The sequence below is a fragment of the Hyla sarda genome, chromosome 2 (genome assembly GCF_029499605.1).
Source record: "Hyla sarda isolate aHylSar1 chromosome 2, aHylSar1.hap1, whole genome shotgun sequence".
Taxonomy (NCBI): Eukaryota; Metazoa; Chordata; class Amphibia; order Anura; family Hylidae; genus Hyla; species Hyla sarda.
The window spans coordinates 397,521,708-397,543,838 of NC_079190.1; the positions used below are offsets into that span (position 1 = coordinate 397,521,708).

At 46.2% G+C, this 22,131-nt stretch overlaps 1 protein-coding gene and 1 long non-coding RNA gene across 3 annotated transcripts in view; one reads left to right on the top strand and one right to left on the bottom strand.

Annotated features, from left to right (window-relative positions):
* The window catches only part of TSR1 (TSR1 ribosome maturation factor), a 42,265-nt gene that overhangs the window by 2,514 nt on the left and 17,620 nt on the right, over positions 1-22,131 (bottom strand). For both annotated transcript variants that reach the window (XM_056558722.1, XM_056558723.1), the window contains exons 5-10: positions 15,523-15,953; positions 5,494-5,650; positions 4,877-5,043; positions 1,603-1,802; positions 1,056-1,218; positions 1-110 (exon numbers count right to left, since the gene is read on the bottom strand). The exon at positions 1-110 is cut by the window's left edge and continues 1 nt beyond it. In XM_056558722.1, the coding sequence (XP_056414697.1) occupies positions 1-110; positions 1,056-1,218; positions 1,603-1,802; positions 4,877-5,043; positions 5,494-5,650; positions 15,523-15,953 (1,228 nt within the window). The remainder of the gene's footprint in view (positions 111-1,055; positions 1,219-1,602; positions 1,803-4,876; positions 5,044-5,493; positions 5,651-15,522; positions 15,954-22,131) is intronic.
* LOC130356787 (uncharacterized) lies at positions 2,437-5,648 on the top strand. Its single transcript, XR_008888998.1, has 3 exons — positions 2,437-2,547; positions 4,803-4,990; positions 5,510-5,648. It is a non-coding gene; the product is annotated as an uncharacterized LOC130356787 (long non-coding RNA).

The following is a 22,131-nucleotide window of genomic DNA, read 5'->3' on the forward strand; positions in this document are numbered from 1 at the left end:
TTCTGTTCATGAGGAAGAAGGGAATAGAGTACAAGAGGTGCCCCCTGTTTAAAGTGTTCTAGCACAGAGACTGGTACTCCAGTGATGTGTACTGTGACATACCAGCCAACCTACAAAGGTCAAAAGAAAAAAAAAAAAGAAAATATAAGTGTCCAGAAATAATATACTGAATATGTAGTTTATTTTTTTATTTTTTTTTATAAATGAATAGCGATTTTGTTTTTGACATACAAAAAAATTTAGTAAATGAATATCAAAGGGGACAACCTGGAGTTCATGGCCTTTCATTGGCATAGGCTGTGTGTATCAGATAAGTGGGGTCAGAAACCCCCCTGATAAGCACTTTCAAGGGGCAGCAAGATGCAGCCACTACAAAAGTACAAACTGGGGCTGGTAAATAATAAGCGAGCCGCAGGTACCAAAAGCTGGATCCTAACCAGACTGATAGTGAACGCCTATGTTTTTAGATTAATTCTGGCTTTTAGACCGATCTGCAGCAGAAACTATGCACGTGTGAATGTACCCTAGGATTAAAAAATATATATCCTTATCCACCCACAGCTCCCATTGGGCTCAGTCCGGTTACCCCCTCTTTCCCCCTTATCTCCTGCCTTCTTTCTGCTTCCAAAACAAGGGCTTAAAGCAAGACCTGCCCGCTCAGTCAATCACTTGTTGCGAAAGCAGGAATAAGAAAGATCTGTGAGACCAGACAGACAAACATAAGCTGTGAAGGACTCGCTATGCAGTCCCTCTTTTGACTGCAGTCATCCCATCCACAGAGTGAAATACACTGGGGATGCTCCTCGTGGGACTCTGCCCTAAGTGGTCAAATTCCATGTAGTGATAACACAGGTGAAATGAAGCATTAAACTGCACAATTCAAAGCATCGGGCTGTGTGTAATATAGTAACATCGTTTGTAAGGTTGAAAAAAAAAAAACTACACAGGAGTCCATCAAGTTCAACCTAAAACCCTACTGTAAAACAAGATAGGTCCTCCAGAGCAAGATATACTTTAAGATGGCAGAACAGTGTTACGCTCAACCCATCAATTACCATGGCACCTTCACACTCCTCCTCTTCTGCTTCCCTGAAGATACGTTTTCTGGTCCTGAAAAAGTCATGAAATTGGAAGATGCGAGCATAATCTCTGGGAAGATTTTCCTTGGTATCCCATGGTGATGTGCGGAAGCTTTTCAAACCACGATACTTTTGAAACCTAAGGACAACCAAGAATTAAAAAGGTGAGTGGGTTTGTGCTATTCTATTGGTGGGTCAGGGCGGACGGAGGTATTAGTTCTTATATATATAATATATATATATATATATATTTATTTATGTTTGGTATATTTTATTTTTTACCATTGTTACCGGTCTAATCTGTGTAGCACTTGCACCTCTGTGTAGCATTTGCATCTATGCATATTGATGTGTACGGTTTGTTATATTCCCCTGCCTTCGTCTCTTATGTGTTGATTGTCTGACAAATGTAACTGGTGGGTTTTATTGTTTCAATAAAACGAATAAAAAAAATAAAATAAAAAAAAAGGTAAGTTGGCTTCTTAAAGACTGTTCACCTGTGGAGTTTAAAAGACCTTCTTACCGAATTTTAGCCGTCTGATCTCGTGGGGTATCCACCTCATCTGGGAACATCTCGTCCTGTCGTTGCAGTTTATATTTCTCCAACATCTGTTCTTCCTCTACTTCATCCAGGTTTTCATCATATTTGTCATCCCGGGTGCTGTCTGGGATAGTAACTGTCTCGCTTTCTTCCTCTGGCTCTTCAGCACTGCCTTCCTCTTCCTGCCAATTTAACAAAAATGTAATGCTATTGAAATACAGTAAATTAAGGTTTCATTGCATTAACAATAAAAAAAATTAAGACTATTCATAACAGGGTCCCCACAATAAATATAATAAGAGGGAAGTTGACTAAATCCCCAAGCCAAACCCGACTGAAAATAATGCAATGTTCCCATGGTGTATATTTTAATGCATATTCCAATACATATTTCACAGCAGAATGCATCTGTAACACGTTGTCCATGGTCTTTAATGTGAATATGCGCTGTTATTCACAATGAACTGCAGAGCAAGTTTCTGCACAGATTTGAGATGCACGCCACGCAGATAAGAACATTTCCATTACATTATTCTGCTCAGAAAACATGTCTGGAAGACAATCCACAGATAAGCCACATTACATGTAGCTAATCCACATCTAGACCCCAGCAAATTATAGTAAAATACGTGATAGAGATACGGGAGTAGACAAATGGAAAATATCATGAGAACAAGGGGGGAGATTTATCAAAACCCGTGCAGAGGAAAACTTGCCCAGTTGCCCATAGCAACCAATCAGATTGCTTCTTTCATTTTTCACAGGCCTTCATAAAAATGAAAGAAGCAAGCTGATTGGTTGCTATGGGCAACTGGGCAAGTTTTCCTCTGCACGTGTTTTGATAAATCTCCCCCAAGGTCTCTAGCTTCAGTGGTATCAGTCAAATCATTTCTGAACAGTTTTTAGATTTACTTGCATCAGCAGCAGGTTTCTGCATTTTGCTATTAACTCAAGTAATTGGTTGCTGTGAAGATAACTTTTAGGGCCACATGCTAAACAAAGATAAACCATAACATTAAAGGACATCTGCAGCGTTACAAACACTTATCCCCTATCCTCAAGATAGGGGAAAAGTGTTTGATCGCGGGGGGTCCGAACGCTGGGGCCCCCGGCAATCTCCTGTACGGGGCCGCAGCTCTCCCGTGCAGGGGGCGTGCCAGCCGCAGCATGACGTTGCAGCCGGCACGCCTCCTCCATACATCTCTATGGGAGAGGAGGGGAGGCAGCATTTGTACCTCCCCTCATCCCCCATAGAACTGTATGGGGATGGGGAGGAGACGGGGCGTCACCGTCGACCTCTAGGTTGACGCTACGTGCCTTAGCGCTCACCATGAGCGCTTATGGCGGCGCCCCATTAGGTAGATCGGGGGGGGGGGGGTCCCAGCCGTCGGACCCCCCGCGATCAAACAGGATAGGGGATAAGTGTAATGCTGCTGCTGTTGTCCTTTAAGCACATCTGCTTTGTACTGTCCACTACACAGCAAGATGTGATGCACTGTGTGTTCTAACTCAGTACTATCATTGCCAGCATTAACCCTTTTACCAATTTGTGCTATAGTAGGTCTTCTGTGGGATTAGACCATGCGGGCTAGCTTTTATTGCACTCACCTATAACTCTGTTGCTGGTTCACTGTATGTCTGTGCATGGACCACTTTAATACCTACTAACCAATACATATAAGGAACATCCCTGTGGTTTAGGAGATGCTCTGACCCAGTCATATAGCCAATCACAATTTGGCCCTTATAGAAGTCGCCAAGTCGCACACTTGTCATATTTTATGCTTCCAATGATTCAACTTAACCCCTTAAGGACGCAGGACGTAAATGTACGTCCTGGTGAGGTGGTACTTAACGCACCAGGACGTACATTTACGTCCTAAGCATAACCGCGGGCATCGGAGCGATGCCCGTGTCATGCGCGGCTGATCCCGGCTGCTGATCGCAGCCAGGGACCCGCCGGCAATGGCCGACGCCCGCGATCTCGCGGGCGTCCGCCATTAACCCCTCAGGTGCCGGGATCAATACAGATCCCGGCATCTGCGGGAGTTCGCGATTAAAATGAACGATCGGATCGCCCGCAGCGCTGCTGCGGGGATCCGATCATTCATAACGCCGCACGGAGGTCCCCTCACCTTCCTCCGTGCGGCTCCCGGCGTCTCCTGCTCTGGTCTGTGATCGAGCAGACCAGAGCAGGAGATGACCGATAATACTGATCTGTTCTATGTCCTATACATAGAACAGATCAGTATTAGCAATCATGGTATTGCTATGAATAGTCCCCTATGGGGACTATTCAAGTGTAAAAAAAAATGTAAAAAAATGTAAAAGTAAAAGTAAAAAAAAAGTGAAAAATCCCCTCCCCCAATAAAAAAGTAAAACGTCCGTTTTTTCCTATTTTACCCCCAAAAAGCGTAAAAAACATTTTTTATAGACATATTTGGTATCGCCGCGTGCGTAAATGTCCGAACTATTAAAATAAAATGTTAATGATCCCGTACGGTGAACGGCGTGAACGAAAAAAAATTTAAAAAGTCCAAAATTCCTACTTTTTTAATACATTTTATTAAAAAAAAAATTATAAAAAATGTATTAAAAGTTTTTTATATACAAATGTGGTATCAAAAAAAAGTACAGATCATGGCGCAAAAAATGAGCCCCCATACCGCCGCTTATACGGAAAAATAAAAAAGTTATAGGTCATCAAAATAAAGGGATTATAAACGTACTAATTTGGTTAAAAAGTTTGTGATTTTTTTTAAGCGCAACAATAATATAAAAGTATATAATAATGGGTATCATTTTAATCGTATTGACCCTCAGAATAAAGAACACACGTCATTTTTACCAGAAATTGTACGGTGTGAAAACAAAACCTTCCAAAATTAGCAAAATTGCGTTTTTCGTTTTAATTTCCCCACAAAAATAGTGTTTTTTGGTTGCGCCATACATTTTATGATATAATGAGTGATGTCATTACAAAGGACAACTGGTCGCGCAAAAAACAAGCCCTCATACTAGTCTGTGGATGAAAATATAAAAGAGTTATGATTTTTAGAAGGCGAGGAGGAAAAAATGAAAACGTAAAAATGAAATTGTCTGAGTCCTTAAGGCCAAAATGGGCTGAGTCCTTAAGGGGTTAAAAGACTAACCGCTCTCTTGATATATTATTCCCTTGACAGGCACCATTGTAGAGAGATAATCGAAGTTCTTCTCTTCACCTGTGTGTTATTCTAATGTTTAAATGATTAATCACCTCAGAAACTGGTTCATCCATAGCATCGTCCTGATCCTCACCCATGTCATCATCTTCACTTTCACTATCTCCTTCTCCATCACTTTCCTCCTCATCCAAGATCCATGCCGCCTGGTAAGTGGATGTACCTTTTGGAACCTTTTTTTGTATTTTCACTTTTAAGGAATCTATTTGAGAATGTTGGAAACATAAGTCAAAATAATTTTCTGTCATCAGAAAAAGTTTACAATATACTGCAATCAAAATAAAAAATTTAATTTAATGAAGATTTCACCTGGTGACTGTCACAATGCAGGTATTTGATGTATTCATGATTACTCCACTAGTATTCAGATTAAAATCCATCACTCTAAAGGGGTGGATCAGGTACTATAGAGCACATGAAGCAGTTTCATCAGTGGTCTCAAACTGTGGCCCTTCAGATGTTGCAAAACTTAGCTGTCCGGGCATGCTGGGAGTTGAAGTTTTGCAACATTAAAAGGGTCACAGTTTGAGACCACTGAGTTACATAATACTGTAAGATAGAGAGGTTTAAAAGATTGGGATTTATTTAAAAATAAAACTATAGTACAGCCCTAAGGTCATCGCCAAAGACAACATGCCAGCTAAAGATTTACCCTCTGCTTCCTTCAGTTCTTCCTCAGTGGGCCACGTCTGCTCGCCTTCCATAGGATCAGGAACTACCTCGGACTGCAAAGACTCTTGTAGTGATGGATCGGCCTTCATCAGAACCTTCACATCTTCCTCCATCTCTGCACAGTTTGCAGGTTCATCCTAATAAAAGCACAAATAATGAATAGTATTAATTAATTAATATTGACTCGTCTGTACATTAAAAAGTTAAAGTGTACCTGTCATAGTAAAAAAAATAATTGACGTTCTAGGAAAATGTGAAAAGCTTTTATCGCGCTGTCTCTATGCGAGTGAGATTGTCAAATAGGTATATAATGAAACCATCTCAGTCACGTGACTCAGGACTGGGAGAGAACATAAGCATGCACTTCTCCTGGCTTGTTCTAGCAATCTGTTGCGGTGTCAACATGTAGACCCCGACCAATCAAAATGTTTCTATGTCTCTATGACATATTAAAAGTTTATTTATAATGATAGTGCCACAGACTGGCTAAAAGGGTACTCTTTGCATGTAGAAACAAAAGCAGGTAGCACTGCTCAAGACATCACGTGTGATCAGGTGAGTAAAAAGATTTTAACATTTCTAGCTCAACCCAATGTAGGCACACAATTTTTATTTGCTTGAACAACCCCTTTAATATTCAATACAATTTTTTACTTTTACATGGAGATATCTAGCAGAAAAATGGTATGTAAGGTGAATATGTGCTAACTGCAAAATTATTGGGGGTTCAACAGGTGAGACCCCCACAGATTGCTAGAATGGGAGTCCACCAAGTACGAACACTTCTGCTCCGTTTAAATTCTAAGGGACAGTGGGAGATGGCCAAGTGCTGTACTTTACTATCATTGGAAGTCCCATAGCCTATGATTGAACTGCCGATGTGTATGATGGAGGGAGATAAACATTAACTCTGAACACATGAAGCTTCCGTTGTTTTTTTTGAAAACATGAGAAAAATATCTTTCAAAAGGTCCAATAGTTGGAAACCCAAGCCTGTGGAACTATACGTCAACTGTTTACAGCAATAGAGAAATAGAACAAAGGGACACAAAGAGAAAACCTAATATACACAGAAATAAATTGATCAAATTTTGTGTGAGTTTTGGCCGTTAATAGTTCACAAATGTTGTGAAGAAAGTGGCAGACGTGCCCCAAATTTATTGAATGGCGCGAGGACTTTGATATATCACCACAGAACTGTTCTACTTTAATCTGGTTAAATGTCACAGAGAAGTGGCAGATGTGCGATAATTGTATCAAATATCCCACAGACTTTAATACAATTGGTGCATAGAGCCATTTAGATAGTTCTATAGGGCAAGGTTGACCTCCCTTTGAGACATTTTGCGGCATTTCAGAAAAAGTCGCACATGATAAATCAATAACCACTGCACAAAGTGCCCTATATAAGAACACTTTATGGTAATAAATTGAAACCTTCTAAGGCTAGGTTTCCACTTTTTTTTGTACCAAACAAATTTAGAAAAAATGCCAAAAGGGGCCAAAAATGCAATTTTCATTCAAAGGCACAAACGTCAGAAAAACTGCCAAAATGTAGGAAAAGGAGATTTTTTTATGTTTACCATAAAATCTCCTTCTCGAAGGATCCATTGGGGGACACAGACCATGGGGTGTATGCTGCTGTCACTAGGAGATTTAACACTACGGCAACAAAAAAAGTCAGCTCCTCCCAGCAGGATATACCCGCCTCCAGGCCCTGAGCTAATCAGTTTTAGTTCCAGAGCAATAGGAGAGGACCGACAGGTCAAGGAAAAAACACAAACTGTCCGAGAACCAGAAGAAAAAGTATAACTGAACACACCCTCGGACAGAGAACCCAAGAGGAACCCAAAAAGGGCGGGAGCTGTGTCCCCCAATGGATCCTTCGAGAAAGAGATTTTACGGTAAGCATAAAAAAAACTCCTTTTCTCTATCGGCTCCATTGGGGGACACAGACCATGGGACGTACCAAAGCCGTCCCTTGGGTGGGCAGAGAATCAGTCAGGCAGATGGCTGTTCCGCTGCCGCCTGCAGCACTTTACGGCCCAGACTAGCATCAGCCGATGCGAAGGTATGAACCCGATAGAACCTTGAGAAAGTGTGCAAAGACGACCAGGTAGCCGCTTTGCAAATCTGCGAGGCCGAGGCTTTGTTCTGGAGAGCCCAGGATGCACCAACATTACGGGTAGAATGAGCCAAAACCCTGAAGGGAGGGATCTTCCCCCTACAGCGATAGGCTTCCAAAATGGCAGACCGGATCCACCGAGAAATGGTGGCCTTGGAAGCAGGTTGTCCCTTACGACAACCTTCCGTAAGGATGAAAAAGGAATCGCACTGACGCAAGGAAGAAGTGATAGAGAGGTAGGACCTAACAGCCCGAACCACATCCAGTTTGTGAAGCAAACGCTGCTTGTGATGAGAAGGAGCGGGACAAAAAGGACGGAAGGACGATGTCCTCATTGAGATGAAATTCCGAAACGACCTTAGGCAAAAAGGAAGGATCTGGCCGGAAGACAAACTTGTCCTGGTGAATCACCAGAAACTGAGAACGGCAGGAGAGAGCTGCCAATTCCAAGAAAGGAGGCACAGGGACACCTCCGTAAGGGGTTCAAAGGGGGCACCTTGGAGGACACCCAGAACAAGGTTTAAGTCCCAAGGGGGAGAAGGTGACCGATAAGGAAAGGTAGCATGCGCCACTCCTTGAAGGAAGGTCCGGACTTGAGAATTAGAAGCCAGAGGACGCTGAAAGAATAGAAAAGGCCGAAACCTGACCCTTAAGGGAACTGACAGACAACCTCTGTTCCAATCCCGACTGCAACAAGGAGAGAAGACGGGGAACGGAAAAAGTAACAGGAGACAAAACCTGAGCTTCACACCAACGAAAATAAGACCGCCAGGTACGGTGGTAAATTTTCGCAGAGGAGGGCTTGCCCTGAGCATGGTGCGAATGACTTGGGAAGAGAAACCGCAGGCTCTCAAAACCGCGGTCTCAACCGCCATGCCGTCAAATGCAGCAACTGTAAATTGGGGTGGCAAAGAGGACCCCGAGACAGCAGGTCCGGACGAAGTGGAAGGCGCAACGGAGAGTCGTCCAGGAGCCTGACTACGTTGGTGTACCACGTCCTTCAGGGCCAATCTGGAGCTACCAGAATGGCGGGAACGCCCTCCGCTTTGAGCTTCTTCAGAACCCTGGGAAGGAGCGAGGGGAGGGAATAGATAGGGCAGGGCAAACCCCGCCCAAGGAATCACTAGGGCATCCACGGCTAGAGCCAGGGCTCCGGGACTTTGACACAAATGGAAGAATCTTCCGATTGTGCCGAGACACGAAGAGGTCCACGTCTGGAATGCTCCAGAGGTCGCAGACCTGCGTGAAGACCTCCAGATGTAGAGACCACTCGCCGGGGTCGGCTGAGGACCGGCTGAAGAAGTCCGCTTCCCAGTTGAGCACACCCGAAATGTGAATCGCTGAAATGGCCGGAACCTTGTGTTCCACCCAGAGGAGAATCTTTGTCACCTCGGCCATGGCTGTCGAGCTGTGAGTGCCGCCCTGCCGATTGATGTAGGCTACGGCCGTGGCGTTGTCCGACTGGACGCGGACAGGGCGGGTCTGAAGCAGGGAATCCCAATGAAGAAGACAAAGAAGAATCGCCCTCGCCCATCGTTCCAAGATGTTTAATCGGAAGAAGGGCTTCCCGGGGAGACCAGAGGCCTTGAACAGTCCAGTCCCCGAACACACCACCCCAGCCCAACAGACTGGCATCTGTTGTGACCACCTGTCAGTGGAGGGGAAGAAATGATCACCCCTGAAGAAGAAGGGGGGAGTGGAGCCACCAGAGCCGAGACTGACAGATCCGACGAGGGAGAGCAATCTTGCGATCGAGAGACAGAGGAGATTTGTCCCATCGAGAGAGAATCGCCAGTTGAAGGGGGAGTAATGAAACTGGGCAAAGGGTACGGCTGCCATGGCCACCACCATCCGACCCAAGACTTCCATGCAAATGCGGAAGAAAACTGGGACCTGGGCCCGAAGGGAGCTGGCGTTTGTCTGGCGGAAGGCAAATCCGGGCAGAGGCCGTGTTGAATTGAAGTCCCAATATGATCAGAGATTGGGTGGGAGAGAGGACAGACTTGTCCCGGTTGACCATCCACCCGAAGTGATCCAAGGTCTGGAGAGTGAGATCCACATTCTCCAGAGTCTGGACACTGGTGGGAGCCTTGATGAGAAGGTCCTCCAGGTAAAGGATCACTGAGACCCCTCTCGGCCGCAAAAGGGCTATCACCGGCGCAAGGATCTTGGTAAAGACCCGAGGAGCAGAGGCCAGACCAAAGGGGAGGGCTACGAATTGAAAGTGCCCCTCCGGAACCGCAAAGCGGAGGTACCGCTGATGTCCGGAACATGGAGGTAGGCATCCTTGATGTCCACCGAAGAAACTCCCCTTGTTCCATGGACGCCACTACGGAACGGAGAGATTCCATGCGGAAGTGGCGGATGAGAAGATGACTGTTGAGACGCTTGAGATCCAAGATTGGCCGCACAGAACTGACTTTCTTGGGGACCACAAAAAGATTGGAATAGAAACCCCGAAAACGTTCCCTGGGAGGAACGGGGACAATAACTCCTTGGAGAAGTAGGGACTGGAGGGCCTCCCGAAACTGCTTTGCAAGAGAAGAAGAAGACCGGTGGGCCCGGGACTGAAAATAAATAAATAAATTTAAAAAAAACGATCCCTCGGAAGGGAGGCTAATTCAATGCGGTATCCGTTGGACACCACGTCCCTGACCCAGGAGTACTGAATGTGTGTGATCCAGATGTCTCAACAAAGTAAGAGATGGCCTCCCACCCGAGAAAAATCTGCGGGTGGGGGCTTCACTTCATGCGGAAGAGGGTTTGCGGTTGCCCGATTTGGCCGCAAAACGGCCGGAACGGGTGGTGTCAGACTTCCAAGACGGGCGCGCCCGGAACGAGGGAGCCTTCTTGTCCCACGAATGCGCCTGCCCAGACCCCTTATTGGGGCCAAAAGTCTGAAAGGACCGGAAAGAAGAGGACTTCCTCTGGGGAATTTTGAGGCAATAAGGAACTCTTACCCCCGTTGCCTCAGAGATCATCTCGTCAAGGTGCTTGCCGAAAAGACAGGCACCAGTAAAATGAAGCGGCATCCGCATCCCACGCCTTAAGCCACATGGAACGGCGGAGGGCCGCTAGGTGATCAACAGCAAAGGCAGCACAGCGGGCTGACTGCATAGAAGCTGTACACAGAAAATCCCCAGCTTTAGAGCATTGGAGAACCAAATCAGAGAGATCCTCTGGGGAGGATCCCGCCAGGACACCATGACGGAGTTGTAAGCACCAAACCGTAAGGGCCTTGGACAACCAGGCAGAGGCGAAGGTGGGAAGTAGGGAAGAGCCTGTTGCTTCAGAGGCAAACTTCGGTAAGGACTCCACCTTCTTGTCCGTCGGATCCTTGAAGGCAGCCGCGTCTGCTAGCGGCAGTGTAGTAGCCTTAGAGAGGCGGGAAACTGGCGGATCCACAGAGGGAGGGGAAACCACCTTTAAGACAAGGTCCTTGGCGAATGGATAACGCGCTTGAACCTTCTTCATTCCCGGGAACCTCTTGTCAGGATGTTTCCATGCAGATTCCAGAAGGGTGTCAAATTCAGCGTGAGAGCTGAACATTTGAGGTGCTGGTTTAGCATGATGAAAGGATACTTCAGGAGTCACTTCCAAAGATCCTGGGTCCTCTAAGTGAAAAGTGTCTCTTATGGCCGCAACCAATGAGTTCACCGTATCCAATGTATCCGAGCGGTCCTCTGAGTCAGATGCTGATTCGGAATCCTCATCCGCCAGTTCACCAGGAGAATGTGAACGAGTGGAGGCAGCCCTGGAGGGGGGCGACCCCGATCGGGTACATGGCTCTGGAGAGGCAGAGCAGCGACCCCGGGAACGTACTCTGGAGGAGCGACATTTGTGACCAGATGACACGGGGGGCGGGACCCACGAGGGGAGCCCCCACGTCTACCTCAAGACTCAATGAAAGAGTCAGAAGCAGCACCCCTGGTACACTTGTGAGAGCGTGAAGCATGTGGGGAAGAGGAGCGGGACCCTTTAGAGAGCCGGCGTAGGGCAGACCTCTTCAAGGCAGACACCAAGTCTCAGACACCACGACAAGACTCCTCAGCCACCGAACGGGAGACTTGAGTCAAGTCAGCCATATACTGGGATAGGGAAGAGACCCAGGCTGGAGGGGCGGCCGAATCCACCGGGACTGAAAGAGCATCCGGGGGTGCCAGGGGGTCTGGGGGAGCAGTGGAGCAGGCAGAGCAAGTGGGTTCAGCAGAACCAGGCATTTTGGAATTACAGCTCTTACAGACAAAATGGTAAACTAACGCTCCAGTTGTCTGTTTAGAGGGAGGAACAGTTCTGGGTACGGACATATTGAAAAAAGAACTCTCTCACCCGAGTCTGTGTCCCCAGGGCAGCTGCTGCGAGGAGAACTCCGCTCTAATATAGACAGAGCAGGGAGAAAAATCCAGCCAATAGCCAGAGAGGGGCGTGCCAGGAGCAGGGGCCAATCAGCAGTACTGATTGGCCCCTGCCACCTACAATTGCGTGCACAACGCTGATTGGAGGACAATTCTCGCCTCTTGGAAGCTCCGGGGGCCCTGGGTGGGCGGAGCTAAGGCGCCTCGGCCGCCGAAGTGCCGAGAAGAAATATAATAATGGCGCCCGCTCCTTGCCCCGAGCACACATGTCGTCCGCATATGCGCTCGTGGAGAAGTGAGTGGGCGAGACTCTTTTTCGCCGGCAGCAGTCTGCTGCCGAAAGTGAAAGTAAGTCGGCACTTCGTGCGCCCGCATAGTATAAATGCCGCGGCTGTCAGCCGCATAGTAAAACACACACATACGCATATAAGCTTGTGAATAAACTGCCCCATCCAAAAATGCCACTGCTCACCCCAGAAATAAAGCCCCTTGTCCAGGCCAGCCCCATTAGACCCTGAAGGTGGGCCAGAAACTGAGGGTCTCCAGAGGTTGCAAGTCTGCACCTAAGGGAGAAAGGGAAATATACTCACCTCAGTCATAACAACTTGCCTAACGGAGTCTTCTGTGAGGACTTCAGTCAGCTTTCTGTCACCTGCATCACGCCGAGCTACCATGTGCGAGCGAGGCGAGCAGGGAATAGGGGGACCCGGACCCATGAGGTACAACCCCAGGCGCTGACCGTTGGCGAGAGGGGGTTGACAGCACATATACGCAATGTCTGTGCCCCCTCAATCGCAATGGGGAAACAGTGAGCCGCAGTTCCTGAGTCCCCACCTGAAAACAGGAAAGAAAACGGAATAAAAAACTAAAACCTCCCTAAATCTAGGAAAATAATAAAACATAAGACCTGGTCTGGAGAGCACTCCAGACCATGTCCACCTCCTTAAGACACTAAGCTAAAACTGATTAGCTCAGGGCCTGGAGGCGGGTATATCCAGCTGGGAGGAGCCAACTTTTTTTGTTGCCATAGTGTCAAACCTCCTAGTGACAGCAGCATACACCCCATGGTCTGTGTCCCCCAATGGAGCAGATAGAGAAAATCGCATAATGACCCAGCGACGGTCCCTGGAGTTTAGCCCACCCAAGAATATCACCCAATATGAAGCACTTCAAGACACCTCAAGACACCTCAGTATTATAGGTTTTATTTTTATTTTCATTTCCATTTTTATTTTTATTTATTTATTTTCATTTTTATTTTCATTCATTTCACTCATTTCATTTATTTTTTCATTCAATTACTTTTTATCCTTATTTTACACATCTACTTTATACATTTATAGATGTGATCATATATATGTTTACACAGATGTACATATATACACATCTATAAACATTTATTTATTTGTCCATGTGTCCCTATAAACAATTTATAAAAAAAATATCCACATACATATCCATAATTTGCCATCAAAATACGATTACCACCATCACCACCATAATATTATGATGTGTCCATATATTTATATTTATACTCAGATTTATGCTAACCAAACATACAATAAGCATTCCACCCATCTTTCTCTATTTTCTCCATTTCCTCCTTTTCTTTTCCTTTCCTTCTTTCTTACCTTTTCCGTGTTTTCCTTTCCTCCCCCATGAGATGAATGTTACATCACTGTTCAGACACTATAAATAGTGAGACCGTTCCTTATAGACCAGATAATATATCGCTACTGAAGAAAATGCCCGAGGCATTGAAACGCGTTTAGCATTTATATAATATTCCATGCAGTTTGCACAATAATCCAAAACTTTCATTTGAAACTGCTGGATGCCCCTCGTTTGGAGACCACCGCAACACGCGCGCGCATAGCGCCTAGGTCAGACACGAGGAACGCCTTCTCCGATCCAGCTGCATCCACCATCCACAGCCCCGGCTTCTCTGCGTGAGCCCCGGACATAACTACTAAAGGCCGGACGCCTGCCGTGCCAGTTTGGGACCCACAGACTGCCGGAGTGCCACTCACCCCCAACACAGACGGGCACCCACTACAACTCAGGACGCGGCCGCTGACAGCGCAGGACCAAGCCGTGACAGCCACACTAGCCCCGAACACAAGTGTATCCTGCGGGTGGTGAGTGGTGCTGTGCACCGATAACCAATACAGCGCTCTTCCAATACTAAGACTTATTCATACAAGTCAAAGAACTGTTTTTGCAATTATTTCTGCAAATAATCTAAATGTTATAAGTGCACCTATATCACCTACGGACAATTACAAGTCTTACATATCCGAACTATATCACCAACGGATTAAGTGCAACTAGCATATTTTTTTATGTATCATTTTTTATATATATATCCTTTTATATTTTCTATATATTATTTTAACGACACAATTTTACAAAGTGTTATCAAATTGCCGTTCACCTTATGCAAGGGCCCTGCTGAGGTGAAGGCAGATTACATATATTAAACATTTATACTTACATCATCATCTTTTTCTCTATTTTTCATAACTTTTAGTACTTTAGAGGACTGGTAATTACATATCTACAATACTACATAGCTTTAGGCCTTTTAGGGTGAAGGCAACACCGTTAACCTCGAGTACTATATCTCATATCATAGGTGAGCTACACAATTTTCTTACTTAGATAGAGAAAAAGCTGTTGCCGTTTTTCTGGCGTTTTTGCTGTTTTTTTTTTTTGTTTGTTTTTAAGGTGTACAAAAAAAAAAAAAAAAAAACAAGTGGAAACCTAGTCTATATGAAATGTCACAGAAAATGTTGCACACGCCAGCCTGCAACTTTTCATGGGACAAATTTAGACAAAAAAATGGTTTCATAAATTCCCCTTATGAAGCAAGAAAAAAGTATCAGGGGGACATTTGCATTTAGCAGTTTATCAGTGTCTGATTTACCTTACATTAGAAGTTAGAATATGTAAGTTAAAAAGTTATCGTAGTGGCATTTCCCAGCCTCTAAAATGCCCTGGCTCAGGACTATCAAAACACTGATGACCTTTTAGGGTAGGGTCAAACGGAACGGATCCGCAGCATATTTTACGCTGCAGATCCGCCGATGAACAGACCCTAAATTGTGCCTCCAGCTGTTCCCCCAAGTGCTGCTCGCAGTGGCAATGTGCCGCTACGAGCAGCCACATGGGCCTGCGAGTCACCGTGCATACTCGCAATGTACTCACAGATATTGCGGAGCCATGTCTATGAGTACACTGTCAGTGGGGGATCTGCAGCGTAAAACACACTGCGGATCTGTTCCGTGTAACCCTACCCTAAAGGGATTTTCTGAACCACTATGTGTTTATTTCTAATGCTGCTAACATCACTTTACCAGCCAGTGATTGCCAGTACCAACTGTGCAAGACTGGCAGTAAATAAAAGAAAAAAGTATATTACAGTTTTTAGCAAGTTTGAAAACGTATAAGCACGTTTCTAAGGAACTTTCCATGCATTTTAAAAGATGTAGAAAGGAAGAGGGGGGAAAAAAAAACAAAAAAAACATACCGCCATTTCCACATCTTGCTCTTTTTTGGCTTTGGTCTTGTGGGCTCTTGGATTTAGTGGATACGGGTCTGGAGGGGCATCAATCTGCATCATCTGAAACTCCCCATGGCCAACAATATGAATCAATCTGTTAACATCGAGTTCCTGTCCGCGGACATAGCCAGACACTTTCAACGTGCCCACCAGGCCACTCTCATCGGATGGCTGAAAATCAACTCTGTGTGCCAGCATATAAGAACGCCTGTCTCTGAATGTCAAGTGTCTCTGTTTCTGGGTGGATATTTGTCTCAGGAGTAAAGCAGCTTCTTGTGCTGTATCCAGGTGAAACAGCTTTGCATCAGGGAATCTTTTCTCAATCAGTTTACTAAGGTGTTTCTTAGCATCAGTTCTTTTCTTTATCGGGATGTCACTTACACCTTGCACAGCGACCACTGTTAAAGTAAAACATTGTCAATAGGTCATCACTGCATCAAATGAAGAAATAGGTAATATACTTCCTACATATATAAGCAGCCTTATATTTAGAAGTAGTATAACCTAGGAGGAGTTCACAGATGGCATTGAAACTTTGTAATTCTTCAAGCTTCTTGAATTTGCAGCCCCTGAACTAAGCTCTGTTCTATGCATTTTACATTCATGTCTATATGACAAAGACCTTGGTGCCAATGAACAATGATTTCTGCTATTAGTTATTTTGAGCATCCTTTTATTCTATGAGTTTTATCAATCTCCCTAAGGCCCATTTCACACTATACATTCATCCGTTTTTAAAGATGCGTTATACGTTCAGTTATGAAAACCCTGAAAATCGGCCATTAAACGGCCGTTACAAAATCCCATTATAGTCTATGGGATTTTTACATTATCCGTTTTCACCGTCATAGCCCGTTATTAATAATGGACGTTATTTGGTGACGGGAGAAAGTAGCAGGAGAACTAGTGCATACACTATTTCTTCCGTTATTTCTCCCATCACAAAATAATGTCCGTTATTAATAACGGGCTATGACGGTGAAAACGGATAATGTAAAAATTCCACAGACTATAATGGGATTTTGTAACGTCCATTTAACGTTTAAATGAATTTTATAGTGTGAAAGGAGCCTTAGTATATCCATATTTTCCACTGCGTAGACATATATATTTATTATGCAAATTTTTAGATATGTAGTACTTGGGGATGTCCCGATACCGATATCAGTATCAGGACCGATACTGGACATTTGCACAAGTACTTGTTCTCATTCAAATGTCCCCAATACCTAATCCGATACTCGCCAGCAGGGGTCCCAGGTATCACGGTGGTGCCGAAGTATGCAGCGTGTCCAGCTGAGCGCACGTCATAGCCGGACCTGTGGCTAATGCCAAACATCACCGATCGCGGGGATATCCTGAATGAACCCTAAAGATGCCACAATCAAAGTTGATTGCGGCGTCTAGAAGTCCTGAGATGAACGGCCGGTTAGCTCAAGCATGCTGATCAGGAACACCACAGTGAAATCGTGGTGTCCCGATCAGCTGTGAAGATGGCCAGAGGCCCCTTACCGTACTCCATGCCATCCAATTGTCACTCATTTACTGCAGCCATCCATGGCGGGCAGTAGTAAAGGAGCGCCGATAACACTGGTCAATGCTATGCTATGGCATACTATTGATCAGTGTATGCAACTTACAGATTACATGTAATAGTGCCCTATGGGGACTAAAGAAAGTGAAAAAAAAAATTGTAAAAAAGATAAATAAATGTGAATTAACCCCTTCCCTAATAAAAGTTTAACCCCCCCCCCCTTTAAATAAAATAAAATCTTTAAATATAAAAAAAAGCCCTTCCTCTAATAAAAACAAAAAAAAATAAAAAAGATTTTTTTGGTACTCACCGTAAAATAACTTTCTCGTAGACTTCATTGTGGGGGGGGGGGGGGACCTCAAGCCACTAGGATAAAAAGTAGTCTCCCCCCCTGGCAAGATATACCAGCCCACTGGAAGTGAGGTAATCAGTTTTATCACAAAGCAGTAGGAGAAGCCAACAAAGAACAAGCCCAAAGGGCCGGAGAAAAGAATCCCGGATAAAAAATAAATAAAAAAAAACACAACCGGAAAGGATCATCCGGACAAAAATTGAAGAAATGGGTGGGTGCGGTCTCCCCCAATGAAGGCTACGAGAAAGAGATTTTACAGAGAGAACAAAAAAATCTTGTCTCAGGTCGCTCTTCATTGGGGGACATGTATACTGATGGGACGTACCAAAGCAGTCCTCTAGGGTGGGAAAAACAACCATCAGAGAAAGGGAATCAGTCCAGAGACTGAACTCACGTGTCTGCAAGGCCTGCGGACGAGATCCCGGGCAGAGACAACTAAGACCCAGGAACTAAGCTCCTGGAAGATCCCCTGTTCAAGTAGATGGACTAGGATGCCAAAGGAAGGGACCATACTCTGTAGAGACTCAAGACACACAGGCCATATAGAGAAACAAGAAAAAAAAGTCAACTAGGAAGCCAGATGGGCCGGAACCATCCCGGCAGCAGATAGGAACAACGGCTTGGAAACAAGAATGGAAAAGGGCACAAGAGAAACCCCATCCAGAGGCAAACTGATTCAAGAGGACATGGTGGAAAAACAGCAGGGAGAGCAGCGTACGCCTGAGCAGAAGGCGAGCACAGGAGGTGGAGACCAGAAAACCACAGGGAAAAAAAAAAAAAAGAAAAAGAAAAAGGTCTGGAGTATGAGAACAAAGACCTGAACAGCTGCAGACCCAAAACCCCTGTCCCAGGGGCCTGCCGTGGGCACCCGGAAGGCAACAGTAGCTCGACTCCCCCATCTCGGGAGTACATGGACCCCAAAGGAGCGGAATGCCCTTAAAAGGGGGCATCCCAGAACACCGGAGCGACTGACATTGAAACTGGAGGTGCCCGAGTCTCCTGGAAGTCTTACACCTGAAGAGTAAGGAAACCCAACGTCCGCATAACATTCCGGGCGACAAACTTCCATGTCGAGACATGAAAAAATGCGGTCCAGAAAGACCGCCCCACAAATTGGATAGCAGAGAAGTCTGGGCAGGGTCACTATACATGCCCGAGACCTCAACCATCACCAAGGCCCAAAGAACCGTGAGAGCCGCCTGAAAAGAAGGCATGCCACAGCATCCTAGGACAATGTTCAAGACAAGGAGAATAACTGGTCGGACCAGAGCACACCGAAGAAACATCCCGCCAGAAAGGGAATGGAGGGGGAAACAAAAAAAGGGAACTCAGCTGGGACTCTCAGGTTCTGGGCACAGGAAGGTTACTCCAGAAGACTATGCTGTCAGTGCAGCGAAACTAACCCTGTCATAAGGGAAGGAAGAGCATAGCCTTCAAGGTGATTGCACAAAGGGAGGGGAGAGCAATGAGGACCCAAAGAAAAGACTGTGGCTAGACCAGCTGTCGCTGAACCATACATGATTACATAAACTCCTCCAACAGAGGAGAGTGCCAAGGCTGCGTGAGCAGCAGTAGATAACCAAGAAACAGAAAGAGCCAGGCTGCAAACGTAGGCAGTAAGCACACAAGCATAGACAGCAAAAAGCTCTGTTGATTGCTCTCAGCAAGTGGGAAAAGAGAGATGGCTCCCTTTTGGCAGCAGAAAGTGCTCAACAAAATAGTCCCCCTAGTGGAGGGGAAACAAGGGGTGGTCGAGATGAATCTCAGGTACTGACCATGTCAAGCTCCCTGATCCCCGTACCCCCTGTGGAAGGGGGATTGTCAAAGTGCGCCAGGCACTGTAGGAGCAGGGAAATGCCGCCCTACAGCCATGGGACAAAGTGCCGGGTGGATGTAGCCCCCAGGGCCCCTGCGACAACCCATCGCGGTATGGAGGAGCCAACTTGTGTCCCCAGAGGGCTCAGAATCCAGCACACTGGAGCTGGGCAAAAAGACGTGACTACGAATGCAGGTAAGAAGCACACACACAACCAACCGCGTTGAGAGCCATTCCGGGCGAAGATTAAGGCAACAGAGCAGGCGCCTGAGCCACCCTGCACAGGAACCCAGGAAAGATACCTGGAGGCATGGGGGGGGGGGGGGGGGCTGAACTGACTGTATTGCACCATCAGGCCCCCTGCCAGAACAGAGGTGCTCTCACACCCCACAGAACAGAAGGAAGGTGGACCCTACACGTGCAGAGTGGCCTTAGCATATGTAGAGACGCAGATATTGGTACCGCACGAAAGTAGTGGGATACCAAGACTGCAGACACGAAGGAAACCGCAGACATCCAACAGAGCGGCAGGATGGAAGATATGCCCCTAGCAGACCAACGGTGCAACCTAAGGAAGGGGAACAGAGAGTGTTGTTGTTGCCCTGAAGGTCCCTGGAACCTGCAGGAAAAACCCACACCCCATCTCCTAATGGTGCCACACACCAGGACTGCAGGCGAAGAAGTATGTATGTGGAGCAGGAAACATGCAGGAAACATGAACCCATAGATACACACTTTGTGGAACTTCACATGGAAAGTGAGTCACCGGACTGCATGCAGTGGTAGCGGCATGAATGGAGGAAACACTGTATGGCATAGGGACATGGCCATGCTGGGTCCCGCATATCGAACCACACCCTGAAAGTGGGATACCAGCCTTCAATCAGATCGGCAGGCATGTAGAGAGGGACCTTGTAAAGTAGGGAACCCTGCGAACCAGTATGTGGTGGATTGTATAGGGCCCATGGAGAAACATGGGTTGACTCGCTAGGAACCATACCTTGGCAGTAGGTTACCTGAACTACCGTCCACGGTGTGGAAAGTGTATGGTAGTTGGCCCTACGTAGTAGTAGGCTTGCAGCCAATTGTCTGGCCGACTGGTATAGGATTCCTGAATGCACAGGGTCACTCCCTTGAAACCACCTACAGAAGTGGGGTACTGGAGTGCAGCCTATCCAACAGGCGACCTGGCGGTGTAGGAGATCCAGCAGACGAAGGACTGGCTGACTGGCAGCAGTCCTGTGTACCTGCAGGTACCCTCATCCAGATCCCTCACCCCAGCAGTGAGGTACGAAAAACCTGCCATGTCCGCGGCAGCCCCGAGATCAGAGACCAATGGCGGAGGAAACCGTGCAGATAACAGTCTGGCTGAACAGATACACCTCCAGGTGCTGGCAAAAAGGTAACAATCAAATAGGCGATCACTGTGCCCCGTGCCACAGGTAGGAGATTGGGGAAGGCTGAGGAGCCATGGAGCGCATCTTGTATAGGGTCCGTAGGACACACTGGGTCACTTCTTCGTATACCACGCACAGCAGTGGGGTACAGGAACTCCAGCTGCAGATACATCAGCCGTGTGACAGGCGGCGGAGGAAACCATGCAGACCACTGTCTGGCTTACCGGTATGGGTCCATGGTAGACAACGGATCATTCCTTCGGACACCTAGCACAGTAGTGAGGTACCGGAACTCCAGCAGCAGATACATCGGCTGTGTGATGAGTGACATGCGGCATAGGAAACCAAGCAGACCACTGTCTGGCTGACTGGTATGGGTCCATAGTATACAACGGGTCACTTCAGACACCTCGCACTAGCAGTGGGGTACCTGAGTACCAGCCAGAGACACAGCAGCTGTGAGATGAGTGACAGGCGAGACTACTGTCCGGCATATTGATATTAGGTCCAGTCCATGCCCACGCAGGGATACTCCCACGGAGGCCCTGCGCTAGATGTGGGGATCCAGAGCACCAGCCGCAGATGCAGTAGCCTGTGGAGAAGGGAATCATACAGTATGGCATGCCAAAAACACCCCTTGGATGGGTGGCCGGCAGACCTGACAGAGGAGGAGCCTCAAAAGAGACCTTAGCGTTTGACAGGAAGGCAAAAGCCCTTGTACATGGTATGGCACTTAGTGGTACAGGAGAACAGGTATTGAATACATCCCCGGTAGTTTCCAAGGAATCATGAAATCCCTGGCAACAATCCGCCACGGCGGTTCGCATTTGCTCCCTGACAGTGAGCGAAAATGCAGAAATTGGGGACACCAAGGCGTACTTCAACCGACTCAATGTAATTTGTGTATAGCAGGTCAAATAAAGCAGCCCTTAATACAGACCCTAGGAAAGGGACCCTGCAGATATTAAACTGGTAAAAACAGATATGGCCGACCCAGGCTAGTGGTTGCCAAGGGGGAGCAGCAATAAAAATCAGAGTGCAATAGAATAATTGGCCACAAGAAGGCGCCAAACGCCACCAAATGGTCTGAGTGACCAGGGAATTAAAATCTATTTATTCATTTATTATTTTATTTTTTTAAAGTAGTGGTCAATGCAATTATCATTTCACCATTTAATTAGCCTTTCCGGGACTTATAAGCTAATCTAGAGACTGTTTTACTAAATATCACCTTTTCTGGTTTCAGGGTTCTTTTAATTGTTTTACTGGATACTTTGTAGGAATATCAAACAACCTATTGTGTATAATTGATATGTATATGTACCACTTTGCATGTTTGTATCCACAGTTATTTTTGTATATTGGAAAACTTTGAATAAAAAACGATAAAAAAAAAACAAAAAACAAAATGCAGGAAAGAAGCATGGGGAGCAAGGCACCCTGCGCTGAATCTGCCTGCGAGTTCCCCAAAGAGATT